We start from the raw sequence: 12,255 nt of genomic DNA, 5'->3' as shown, positions 1-12,255 counted from the left end.
CACTGTTGACGCTGCTCTTGTAAATTCCAGCAGCATTCTTTGCCATCTGTGTATGCTTGGATAATGTATTTATTATCATCAAACAAACTGGAGACTTAGTGGACATAGAGACTGAACAGTTCACAGGAAATCTACATGATTTCAGGCAAAAATGAATTAAAGTTCATTTTCTATGTGAAGGCTGAACTAAAGCAGGACACCCAGGTTATTTCCATTATAGAGTCTGTGTTCGTATGACATATCAGATTGTTCTCTTGAGCGCTTGGTGAACAGCTTTGGAAGCGAATCATGCATTATTGACAAGCATTATGATCTGTTGGAGATAAGGTAGGTCTGCCTAAATGGAAAGAGAACAAGAGCCTTCATGAAGCTGTTAGGATGGCAGACACATCAGAGCAAAACCAAGGAAACACTTCAAACTGAGATGATGTCACCTAAGTTACATGACAAAAGACACTCGACGAATGTGCAGTGTGTTTTTGTCATCCAGCACAATTTAGCTCATTTCTGGGGTGTGTGTGTGACCACGAAGGTCAGTGCAGGACAGGTATGTCTGAGGATGACCTCAGCTGTCTGCTCACACACAGGCGGTCGCGCGCTTTGAGGGCCACTGTAATTTTTCAGGTAATTTGTCCCTGATGAAGCACCGTAGCCCTCCAAGAGGCGAAAACACTTGAGGAGTGTTATGTGCAGCCAATCGTCAGTACAACCCCGCAAGACTACAACAAGGCTGGGAGAGGGAGGGAGACTTGGGAAGCAAAACATGGCGAAATAACAAGTTTGGCTGTTAGCTGCACTTTGAAATTGCTCCGTGTCTGTAGCGTTGGACTACGACTGCAACTTCTTACAATCTGGACACCGGACAACGAAAGCATCGCTTAAGTTTAAATAGTCGAGGGCCCCGGCTTACAAGTATTACGGTGGCTGGCGAGAACATAGTGCCTGTCTGTCTGCCTGTGTTTTCCCCGGAAGGTTGGCAGTGCTAGGCGCGACTGTCAACACAGAAAATGGATGAAGACGGAAAGTTTATTCTGGAAAAGACTATTTAGCGCGCTAGCTTAGCCGCGTTAGCTAGCCAGTTAACGTTATTGATCACGCGCACCTGACTCGGTATTCGGATTACCGTGCGCTCTGGCCCAAAATTGAGGAATATTTTAAGTCGTGTTAACAAGTTTAACAACTGCATTCGCAAAGAATTGCATTTCAAACGAGTCCATTATTTTCAATTTCCGCACTTATTTTATAGTAATATTCTGGGAGGACATGTACTAAAGGCAAATAATGACAGCCTGACGGTCGGTTCTGGTGCGGTGCGGACGGACCCGGACGCCATCACATCAGACGTTGCGTTCTCTATAAAAACAACCACAGCGTTGCTAAGCCGTAAATGTTATTTTCTACTTTCTCCGCCGAACAAGAAATGTGTCAGTGGCACACCAGCAATATCTGGTAGTTTTTTTTTCTGCGACACGCATTATTTTATTCAGAAAACATTCGCTGGGATGTTGTTCAGCAGCAGAGACGCGGCGTCTTGTCAAAATGAACGCAGCAAGGTGTTCAACAACAGTGGAGGTGCATCGCATTGAAAACCTGCCAGTTGTCAGAGCGGTACCGATGGCCGGCTAACGGTGACGTTCACAGTTTGTTGAAATCTATTTTAAGTTGAATGTGTTTTGGTCCGCAATTGCAACCGGCGTTTCTGTAAAACTACTGCGGGTAACATATCTCTCGGCCAGAGTTGACGTGAGCTAGCCAGCTGGGTGCGTCTGTGGCAGCTCTATCTGCGATGTGTTTGCTAACCTGAAGTGCTACCGCGTTGTTCCGCCACAGTTTCAGCTTAGTGGATCGCCCGTTTGCTCTATTTTCTCTATAGACAAGCCCTTTCGAGCTCGTTTTTTTGCTGCTACTTAAATTTTCCCGGAGTACTTCTGATCAAATAACTGGCTAACTTGTTAGCTAACCTAAGTTTCGCCAGCTATGTCTGAAAACGCCCCCACACGAAGCCTGGATGACATAGACCTCGCAGCTCTGAGGGTGAGTATTGTGATTACAAGATAAGTGTGCTGCACTTTATTCATGTAAAATTATGGCAGACGGACTCCTTCGATGTTGGCATATGAACTGAAGTGTCAGTTTCCCTCTGACACAAGCACGACCATTTAACACCCACGCAACAAAGTTGAGGTGGGAAAAACATCCTCTGGCCTGGTATTTCTACAGGCAGCTGTACTGTGTCAGTATCACAGATTCCAATCAAAGACATTTTCTGATTTCTCCATCTAATAAAGAACCAAAATCTTCAGCCTTGGCAACTTTTCGAGATTGGTTTGTTCATAATTAAAAACATAAAATCATGGCTGCTCCTGTCTCCAGGGCTGTAACACTCAGCACCTGATACACTTTGTGATTGTCATGTAGTTATTTTTTCATTGCATACAGAAGCCATGATGAAAATTTACATGGTTTAACGATTAGGCTGTTTTCTATTTTCATCTACCAGTAATAACATCTGACATTGCCTGCACAAAGGATCCCTGTTGTGTAAATTATTGTCATTTTAGAGGTGCTTTTTCATACTGGGGCCTCATATTCATCCCAAGTGGAATGGCGAATGAACCTAACCTTGCGTATTGTGGATCTGGTGTTGTATATTTATAGCAGACAACAAACCAGACTTTGTCTGGACTTACTTCCCTGGTGTTTTCTGTGGTCCACCTTGAAGGCCTCAGTCTTAACAACCTACCTGGCTTTTTGACCACCCTCCTCTAACATTAGGATCACTTAGCCAGGCAGGGATTCAAGTCAAATAGAAAAAACAAACCTGCTTTCCACTGTTCCCAATTGCTGGATGCAGTTTCTGAATTAAGATCGCTGCTCTTATATTTCCCCTTGGTGTATCTCTCCATCTCAAAGGCAGGTGTCAAAAATGTCTAATTTTTTTTGCAGCAGTAAATCCCCTGAAGACAGACCCCTATTACCATTGTAAAGAAATATTTTATGCATTCAGTCCCTGCTTTTTTGAATAGATTGTAGCCCCGTCTCCCCCTCTGAGGTGCCTCTTTTATTTTAGGTGCTCATTTTAAATCTCTTGTCTCGATTCAAAATGACCAAAAGGTTACTCACAATGTGCCTCTAGTAATATGAGGTCCTGATGCCAGTGTTAAAACTGTGACTTTGCCTTTGGGTGATCTCTCCATGGGAAAAAAACAACACAAAAACAGAAACATCAAAATAAATTTTGTTGAGGAAATCACATCTTAAAAAACTGCTGTTAAAATTAAAAACACATCAGAAAATGCAAGCTATTCCAAAAAATATGTAATAGGAAAAGTCAAATTCCCTGTGCCCTCCGAAAATATCAGGAAACTCGGCAGCACTTTGGTGTAGCTTTAACAGATTTATGGGGCTTAACAGGAGATCAGGAATAGTTTATCCAAAGCCTGGTTTGTTGGGTCTGTGTTACCTCTTTCCCTGACTTAAAAGGGGTTCACCTGTGAATCTCATCTCATTTTTAAAAATCCCAGATCTTTATGATTAATCTATATATATATATATATATATATAAAACCATTGAGTTTGACCAGTGAAACCTATTAACTGACATTGTACTAAAGTTTCAATGCTAAAATCAGCATTGGCAGCTACCAGTAGAGTGTGTGAAACTATAATCATGAATGGGTGAACTGACCACTTAAAGGGGCCCCTTTGAGTTTTCTTACAAACAGACAAAAGTTATGTGTATGTTCAATGTTATACAACAGAACACATTATGTGTATCGTCGAGCACTAACAAATGCATTGAACACATTTCCTTCTTCATAAAACATTTGCAAAGGCAATTCTCTGATTTTAATCCAGTGTTGTGTACATCCGTGTTTACTAGCTGGCAGTCTTCTTCTTCCCTTCCCTTTGGCACATTGCAGCATGTCTTTGGTGTTTCCATCACCTGTTGATAAGTGGAATGGTGTCTAACCACTGGCAGGACTGTGTAACATGTCACCTACGCATGTGCATGCATGTGCGTCCTTTTACATGTTCCCAAGATAAACAAGATGGGACCCACTCATAGAAAAACAGCTCCATAGCACCACTAGAGGACAGAATCTCAACAGGTAACCTTAAAGTGGCTCAATCATAGCATTTTTCATGAAACATGCTTCCTACAGAGCACAGAAGGACTTCAGCATTACTTAGCAGTCCGCTGTACACAGGACACAATAAATCATCTGTGCAGAAATGTCAAAAGAAAAGAAAAACAAACAAAAACAACTGATGGCATCCAGACCTTTCTCCAATATTTGACAGTACAATTTTGGATGGATGCAATATAGCCAATTCGGTTCAGACACTGAACAGAACATATGGTTTTGTTTACTGACACCAGGCCCATAATGGTGGCATAGTCCAACAGTGGCACTCCTTGTGCATTAACAAATCTAAACATTGTTCATCCCAAACTGTGATGTGCAAATTGTGTGAGGTTGCTGAGAAACGAGTTGGGATCAGTTTGTTAATTTTAAAAAAGACATTGCTTCCAACATTAAGATTTATTGTTCATAAAAGATTGCGTAGCTCAAAATGCAATTATTTGGGGAGGCATTTAAAAACTCTTGAAGTTGATTAGGAAACCTTCTCCCCGTGGTATTTGGGGAGTGCAAAGTGTTTGAGTAATTGACAACTGACAATTGACAATTGTTGCAGCTGTGTAACCACAGATAGGACAAGCTTTCTAAAAAACACTTCCTCTGTCAGCCAAGTTGACACCCCTGCAGGAAATGTGTGGTCAGCTTCCCCACGGACCTCTTTTAGTATTCATACGTTGTTGAACTGACAGGCAAGTTGGATGCAACTTGACATTAGGGAAAATTCATTTCATTGTTCCCTGAGGTTCTCTAATATATTGAGTTTACACATTAACATGGCAGCATGATATCGACGAGATGTATCAGAGCTGCCACTATTATGATTTAAGCAGGCAGCCTGCAGATTTCTCCTCCAGTAGTTTTACTGCCTCCTCGCCTTTTCTGAAATCACTGCCGACAATTTGTTATGACTGCTGATGCTGTGCTGGTGGTGCTACTCCTCGAGCATAACTGTACCCTTCCCCTTCTATCACTTCATTCCTCTCATCCCACTCTCTGCACTGGACGTGGGTGAATCTACCGCCCCTGCCTTGCCACCCACTCTATCATTACATTATTTTCTTCATACCGTCATTCTCTTGCCTCCTATTTGACGTCATGGTCCCCCCTCTTTTGTGTCCCTGTTCATAGCATGCCTCGAAATCTGGCCAGTATGTTTATATCATCATATGAGCTATGTGCATTTGCAGGAATTTTCCCCTCCTTGTTGAAGGCAGAAAACCCATCATTGGAAACAGATGAAAGCAGGATAGGTCATGCTGTACATTCTAAACCCAAAGCAGCAGTCTCACCACCCACACATCTTAAAGCCATATTGAAATTGCATGAAAGTGGAACTGCTTGTCATTTTCCCTTGTCTCTTGGGGGAGGGGGTTGCATAATTAAGTCAAAGCAACCTACTCATTATTATTGAAATATGTGTTCAGGGCTTTGAAACTTTGATTGACCAAATCAGGAAAAGGCCAGAAGTCCTGTCCACGTGTTCAGAATCCATTTTTCCATTTATCTAATCTACTATCAATATTTAGTGTATCTGCTTGTGTGTTTCCTGCGTGTAAAGTCTTGTGGGTGGATAGTGAGTGTATGAGTGGGTGAGTTCAGATGATTTATATGGAAAAATGGAATTGAAATGTTGGATTTGAATTGGTTTTAGTGTACACAGCAGAAACCATTGCGGGTGTTTTTATGTGTGATTTCTATTCTACTGAGACCAGATTGCGTTTTTTGTGTATTTATGTAAGTGTTCTTGATGGAGTCTATAGATCTATAGCTGTACTCATTTTAATATAGATACACTTCTGTTGCACAGGTAAATAATTCTGCATGCAACTCTGTCATACGAAGTACGGAGTTTATTAAATCAAAAATTCTTGAGGTCTTGGTTATGATGGGAAATTAAAATGACTGCAAAACTACTTTAAATTATGTTGGCCTGGTTTTATTTTTTGTCCTCAACAGTGTTTTTTATGTTCAGACCTGTTTTAATTCAGCCTTTGTGCCAACATAATTGAAGCCAGATTGCAGCAGTTACTGGAACAGGTGCAGCTTAGTAGGATTTTAGTAGTGAGGGGCCACTCTTAACTGAAGAAACATGAGTGTAACAACATGAAATACGACTTCCACTAAGGGTCGGCATTGTAGTGTGGATGTGTAGGATTCAAAAAAGAACAAAGCAGCCTTCACCCACTTTAAACCAAAATAAATGTGCTGTGCTTTGGGTGTGGTCTCTTTAATTTTGCTCCTAAATCTCTAAAAAATAAAAAAGGCAAAATAAATTTGAGTTTTTTGAAATTCTGTTTTTGTTGGAGCTTTTTGTGTCTTGACCATATTTGGCTGATGTGGCTCACCAAGGCAGACAACATGAATGTCCTGTTGTATCTGACCCCGCTGTGTCTGCATGTTGTATGATTTCTAAATCTACTGTGTCTCCCACAGGATCCAGCAGGAATCTTCGAGCTGGTTGAGGTTGTCGGCAATGGGACATATGGGCAGGTGTACAAGGTGAGACGTGGTGCCTGTGTCACATCTGAATGATGTAGGACTTTTATTGGAGATTGGAGGGTTCAGCACGCAAGTTGTCAGTTGTGCAATGAGTTACTGTGAAACTGAGCAGGCTCTAGTGCCTGCTCTCTGTTAAATGTTCTGTGATTTCATTTCTCAGATTACAGCAGATTTATCTTACTGCCATGTCAGTAAATTTTCAGATGTCAGTTTGAAAAGTTTAAAGTAGCTGTGAAAAAAGATAAAGGACTTCTGCTGAACAAAATGTAAAATAAAACGGTGAAATTATGTGATGAAACAGTTATCCACACTTAATGGCTGCAATTCAAAGAGTTCCAGAAACATGGAGTCTGAGGTCCTTTTTAAACTTGCTGACGACTGCTACAATGATCCAAATTGTTCTTGAATCAGGGCCGTCACGTGAAGACGGGCCAGCTGGCTGCTATCAAGGTGATGGATGTTACAGAGGAGGAAGAAGAGGAGATCAAAGCAGAAATCAACATGCTGAAAAAATACAGCCACCACCGCAACATCGCCACGTACTATGGTGCCTTTGTCAAGAAGAGTCCACCAGGACATGATGACCAACTTTGGGTCTGTCCATCCTTTTACCTGGTCTGATCTTTTTGCAGCAGCGTGCTTCATTAATTGTGCTGACTGAGTTCATGTTTGTCTGTATGTAGCTGGTGATGGAGTTTTGTGGGGCGGGGTCAGTGACCGACCTGGTGAAAAACACTAAGGGCAGCTCTCTAAAGGAGGACTGGATTGCTTACATCTGCAGAGAGATCCTAAGGGTGAGAAATTGGAGCCACACCAGTCAAAGCAAGTATACAGCAAAGGTCACTCCTTACTGACCAATTTTGTCTGCTCTGTCTGTGCGCAGGGCCTTTCTCACCTCCATGCCCATAAAGTTATCCACAGAGACATCAAGGGCCAGAACGTGCTGCTAACAGAGAATGCAGAGGTCAAACTTGGTATGTTGAATGCTTGGAGTTTTTGGCCAGTGTTTTGCAAAAGTATCTACTTGCAATCCCTCATCGTCTCAAATCATTTCTTTTATTCTGATTCCTTTGTCCACATTCAGTTGATTTTGGAGTGAGTGCTCAGTTGGATAGGACTGTTGGGCGTAGGAACACCTTCATTGGCACGCCTTACTGGATGGCACCTGAGGTTATTGCCTGTGATGAGAACCCGGACTCCACCTATGACTACAGGGTAACGGCAGCACTTTATTTGTGTGTGAGCACTATGCTGTGAGAGCATATGAAAGATGGAGACTGACCTGGTCTCTTGTGTTTTTTGCAGAGTGATATCTGGTCTTTGGGGATCACAGCCATTGAGATGGCGGAGGGAGCTCCTCGTAAGTGCGCCTTTTATTTTTTTAACCTGTTCTTGGTTATATAATGCTTTCTATGTCCTCAGCAATAGATAATTTCTCATCGTCTCAAAGCCCATTCTAAAAGACCTCATGAATGAGCTGTGTTGCATATGGGGCCTTGTTGTCTGTGCCTTCGGATGGACAGCTGACTCACTCTAATCAAGGTAGTGTAGTCGTGAGCTGGCAGTTGGTGTGTGGAGGCTGATTGCACAGGTCTCTCTGGTCTGCTTAGCGAGGAGATGTGTCTGCCTTGAGATTTGGTGTCAAACCTGACTAAGAGGCTAAGAAAATTTCACTGAAGAGGAACAGCAAAAATGTTTGCAAAATAAATCACTTGAGCTGTGGTAAAGAAAATCCATGGAAAACAGTGGATCAACGTGAGTAAGTTCTGGCCTGGTATCCTGCTACTTTAAACCTGTTGATGGTTATTATACTGCCACTATTATAACCCTACCTGCAGAAAGATGACTTGCACTATTTACCATAGGTTTGCTTAGTATTGCATTGGATATTAAAGTAATAGCAAAAAACACTTGCAATATGGTGCTATTGTTTTATGAGCTCTGCATTGTTACAAAATGTGTCTTCACTCTGCCTGAAGCTGCCTGTGGCTAATTCTTGAGCTGGGGACAAAGTGAGCTCTGTTGAATAAAAGTCAAATTGAAATTCCTCCTTCACTGAAATATTTCAGAACTTTCACTTTTTAGTACTTGACTGTGCAGAATAATATATCTGCAGAGTTTGAGACTAGAAGGCTGTTTTAACATTCATCTGCTGTAGGAGGAAAGTTTCTTTGTCCTCACCTTAAATCTGTGGTTTGAGGCGTTGACCTACAATTACAATGAACTGGTTCTGAAAGCAGCCAGTCCAACATGACACTTGCAGCGCAATGTGGAAACTTTAAGCCTCCATTGAGTATACGCTGAGAGTAGACATCTTGTGTCCACTAGTTTAACTTAAAAGTCTCAAAAAAGAAAGTCTAGAGGGGCTCTTTAAGCTGAACGTTCAAGTGGAGTGTAGTTTTTGTTTGGTTGAGCTTTTTGTCGTGACAGTTGCATTAATCAGTTAATCTTTAAAAAAAATCTGTTCAAGTATGAGAAATGTATGTATGTTTTGCTAAACAAAGTAAACAGTGTCAAGACACCACATAAGTCTCGGATAACTCAAGATGGGTCTTTGTCATTAACTACATGATAAATGTTTTAGCATTTTTTAAAATTTGTTTATTAATCAGTGATGAAAATCATGATCATTTGCAGCCTCAGTTCTTATCTCTCTTATGTTCCGTATTCTTTATCTCCGTAATGAAAATGATTGATATGAATGATATTTGACCATTCTACAAGTTTTTTAGATTACTGAAAGTTCCCTTTTGTCCTCCATGACTGAACTGGGGAAGATGTGACAGATGGACTATGGTCGGTTTATCTACAGAATATGAAAGTGCAGGACTTACAAAATGTATATGTGATATACGTCTCCATTTCATTGAGATGCATCATTATTCCAGATACAGTAATGTATTCATTTGCCTCACAGGGCATGCCACAACATTGTTTACTTTTCAGTGTGTCACACAAAACCTCAGACTCAGCTAACCAGATTTTTTTTTAGCATGTTTCAGCTTGCTTTTTTAATTGTTCAACACACAGTGTTTCTTATGTAGAATGAGTGTGAGGAAGTGTACGGATAGATTTTCCTCAAAATGGCATTTGTTGGCCAAAGATGTGTGTGCAACACTGTTTTTGATGTTTTGTGTTAGATGGAAATAGAAGGAAGCGTATGTCCTACCTTGCTGTATGGTCTTGTTTGTGGTTGCGCAGTGTGCTTACTGTTGAGTTGTGTTTGAACATATGAATTATGAAGCATTTCACACACTTGTGAGCATTCTGTTCACTCGCTGGGTTAGAGACACTGTCTATACCTCTTCTGTTTGTGCATGAATACTTAAAAGAAAACAAAGAGCTGTCAGTAAGGTGAAGTCAATCTTTTGGACTAATTTAGCTAAAAGTCTAGACAAACAGAACAATTCACTCAAAGCATTTAATAAAACACTAAACGAGCCAACAGTATGTAACTCTGTGTGCTCCCGTTATCAGTAGTGGATCAGACAAGCATTTGACTATTATCTCTTTGTATTGAACTGAAATAAGTTCTGCAATAACTAGATAGCCAAATCCAACAAACACACCAAAGATATCCCCGAGTAGGAAAAACCAGGTCATGGCTGGAGAGTATATTTACATGCGCTGTGGTAACATGGTTGCTCTGCCAGCATCCTGCCAGTGGGTGATCCATTCCCTTTAAATGAAAATAAGCCTCTCAGACCTCCTAAATAAATACCGATTTTGCATTATTACTATGTATAATACATGTTAAGCGTGCATGTTATGTGAAGCACACATTATCAGTATACCTGTGATTCCTCTGTTTTTAACGTAGTCCTTAAAATGCTGAAATGAAATTTCCTTCTTGTCTGGCTGTCTCAGTCACGTTGCATATGTCCAAAAGACTGTGTTACAAAAGCCTATTTACTGTCAAAGTGTAAAGCTAACCAGTCAGGTTTAGCTGCCTACCTACGCTGGGAACACAATGACTCACAGGCCTTGCTCTTACATTCAATGTAACAATAAGCCTGGGGCACCAGGAAATATTGGATAACAGCAGCAGTAACCATGTTTGAGGATACAAAGAATTTGTGTAATGCTAGATAGTATTACAAACTACCATGTGTGGGAATATATGATATTGTGTTTAACATGAAATTTATTTGGATGTTCCTTTTTCCTTCTTTATCCTGCAGCTCTCAGCATGGGTAGGAGGATTTAATAATACGTAACAACTCTCACCATCTCCTTTGTTTCTGTAGCCTTGTGTGATATGCACCCGATGAGAGCCCTCTTCCTGATTCCCAGGAATCCCCCTCCGAAACTTAAATCCAAAAAATGGTGAGTTGTCAACCATCCTGCTATGTCCTTCCATGTCTTCTTTACATATATCTGAGACACTTTATGAGCTGCCTTCACACATTAAAGCCTCCAAACTTAAACATGTTTTCAAAGGCAAGTTGAAGAGAAAGTTGCAGATTTTTAAGTCCAACTGAAATTAAAAAGTGTTTTTTTTTTTTTTTTGATTGCTACAACACGCCTACATATCTGCTCTGCAAAATTTGACATCAAAAGAGAGAAATTTCCATAAAAATCTTTTTTGGTTTCATGATGGCGCCCCCTAGTTTTGCATTAATTTGACAGAATGCCATCTGCATAGATGAAAACTTTATTTTGATACAGCCAATCAAATCGTGCATAAAACAGTAAAATTAGTGTTCTATGTCAGATAACAAACCTACGAACACAAACACACATCTTGTCCTGCCACCAAAAAAACATTCACTGGTGAAAAGTGCACTGCTAATGTTAGTTTGCAGGCTTGATAGCTAATTAGCTGCATAGCTGCAGCATATTAAACAGGATGTAAATGTACTTGCAAATGTCACTTGGGCCCAGTTCGATGCTGGTGTGGTCCTTACTCTTCAATACTACTAACAACACACTGTCAGCCCATGTCGTGTAGCTACAGCACAAGTTTGCTCACTTTGTCACTCGTTTCCTGCGGTGTGGCACAGGCACTCTGGCAACCTGCCAGCTGCTGTGAATCAAATATAGACACCAACACGTCCCTCAAGCCAGCTGAGGGCTAAGGAAGCATTTACTTCCCCAAAGACCTTTTTTTCTTAATTTTCTTCATTCAAAACTACTAACAGTACATTGAAAAAAACATTGACATTATTATGCCTCCATAATAGCAGCAGCAATGGCCAGAGACATTATGTTTTCAGGTTGTCCATCTGTCTGTCCAATCCATTCTTGTGAACGCCATATGCCACGAACGCCTTGAGGGAGTTTCTTCAAATTTGGCACAAACATCCAATCGGACTCGAGGATAAGCTGATCAGAATTTGGCAGTGAAAGGTCAACACATTTTTGATCATAACTCAAGAATTGAAACACTAATTGTGACAAAATTTGCATAAATGACTCGTACGATAAAATAATGAAGTCATGATGAAGGTCAGTTGTCAAATTCATAGTGACATAATGTTCTGCAACAACACTTTTCTGGCTGTTATTGAACACCATAACTCAGGAACAGAAGGAGAGGTTGTGACCATATTTCACATTTGGTCAGATACTGAACTGGTGACACTAATCTTGGGTGTCTACCTTCAAACTG

The 12,255-nt window shown here is 40.8% G+C and overlaps 1 protein-coding gene across 4 annotated transcripts in view; it reads left to right on the top strand.

Moving 5' to 3' along the window:
• Nucleotides 1–675: 675 nt before the first annotated feature.
• Nucleotides 676–12,255, top strand: part of mink1 (misshapen-like kinase 1) — a 29,665-nt gene continuing 18,085 nt past the window's right edge. For all 4 annotated transcript variants that reach the window (XM_076750879.1, XM_076750878.1, XM_076750877.1 and 1 more), the window contains exons 1-8: nt 676–2,034; nt 6,579–6,644; nt 7,056–7,238; nt 7,328–7,438; nt 7,528–7,618; nt 7,729–7,859; nt 7,950–8,004; nt 10,892–10,970. In XM_076750879.1, the coding sequence (XP_076606994.1) occupies nt 1,978–2,034; nt 6,579–6,644; nt 7,056–7,238; nt 7,328–7,438; nt 7,528–7,618; nt 7,729–7,859; nt 7,950–8,004; nt 10,892–10,970 (773 nt within the window). In that variant the 5' untranslated portion in view covers nt 676–1,977. The remainder of the gene's footprint in view (nt 2,035–6,578; nt 6,645–7,055; nt 7,239–7,327; nt 7,439–7,527; nt 7,619–7,728; nt 7,860–7,949; nt 8,005–10,891; nt 10,971–12,255) is intronic.

The sequence above is a fragment of the Chaetodon auriga genome, chromosome 15 (genome assembly GCF_051107435.1).
Source record: "Chaetodon auriga isolate fChaAug3 chromosome 15, fChaAug3.hap1, whole genome shotgun sequence".
NCBI lineage: Eukaryota > Metazoa > Chordata > Actinopteri > Chaetodontiformes > Chaetodontidae > Chaetodon > Chaetodon auriga.
The sequence above is the reverse complement of the archived record's forward strand: the minus strand, read 5'-3'. Positions and strand labels throughout refer to the sequence as shown.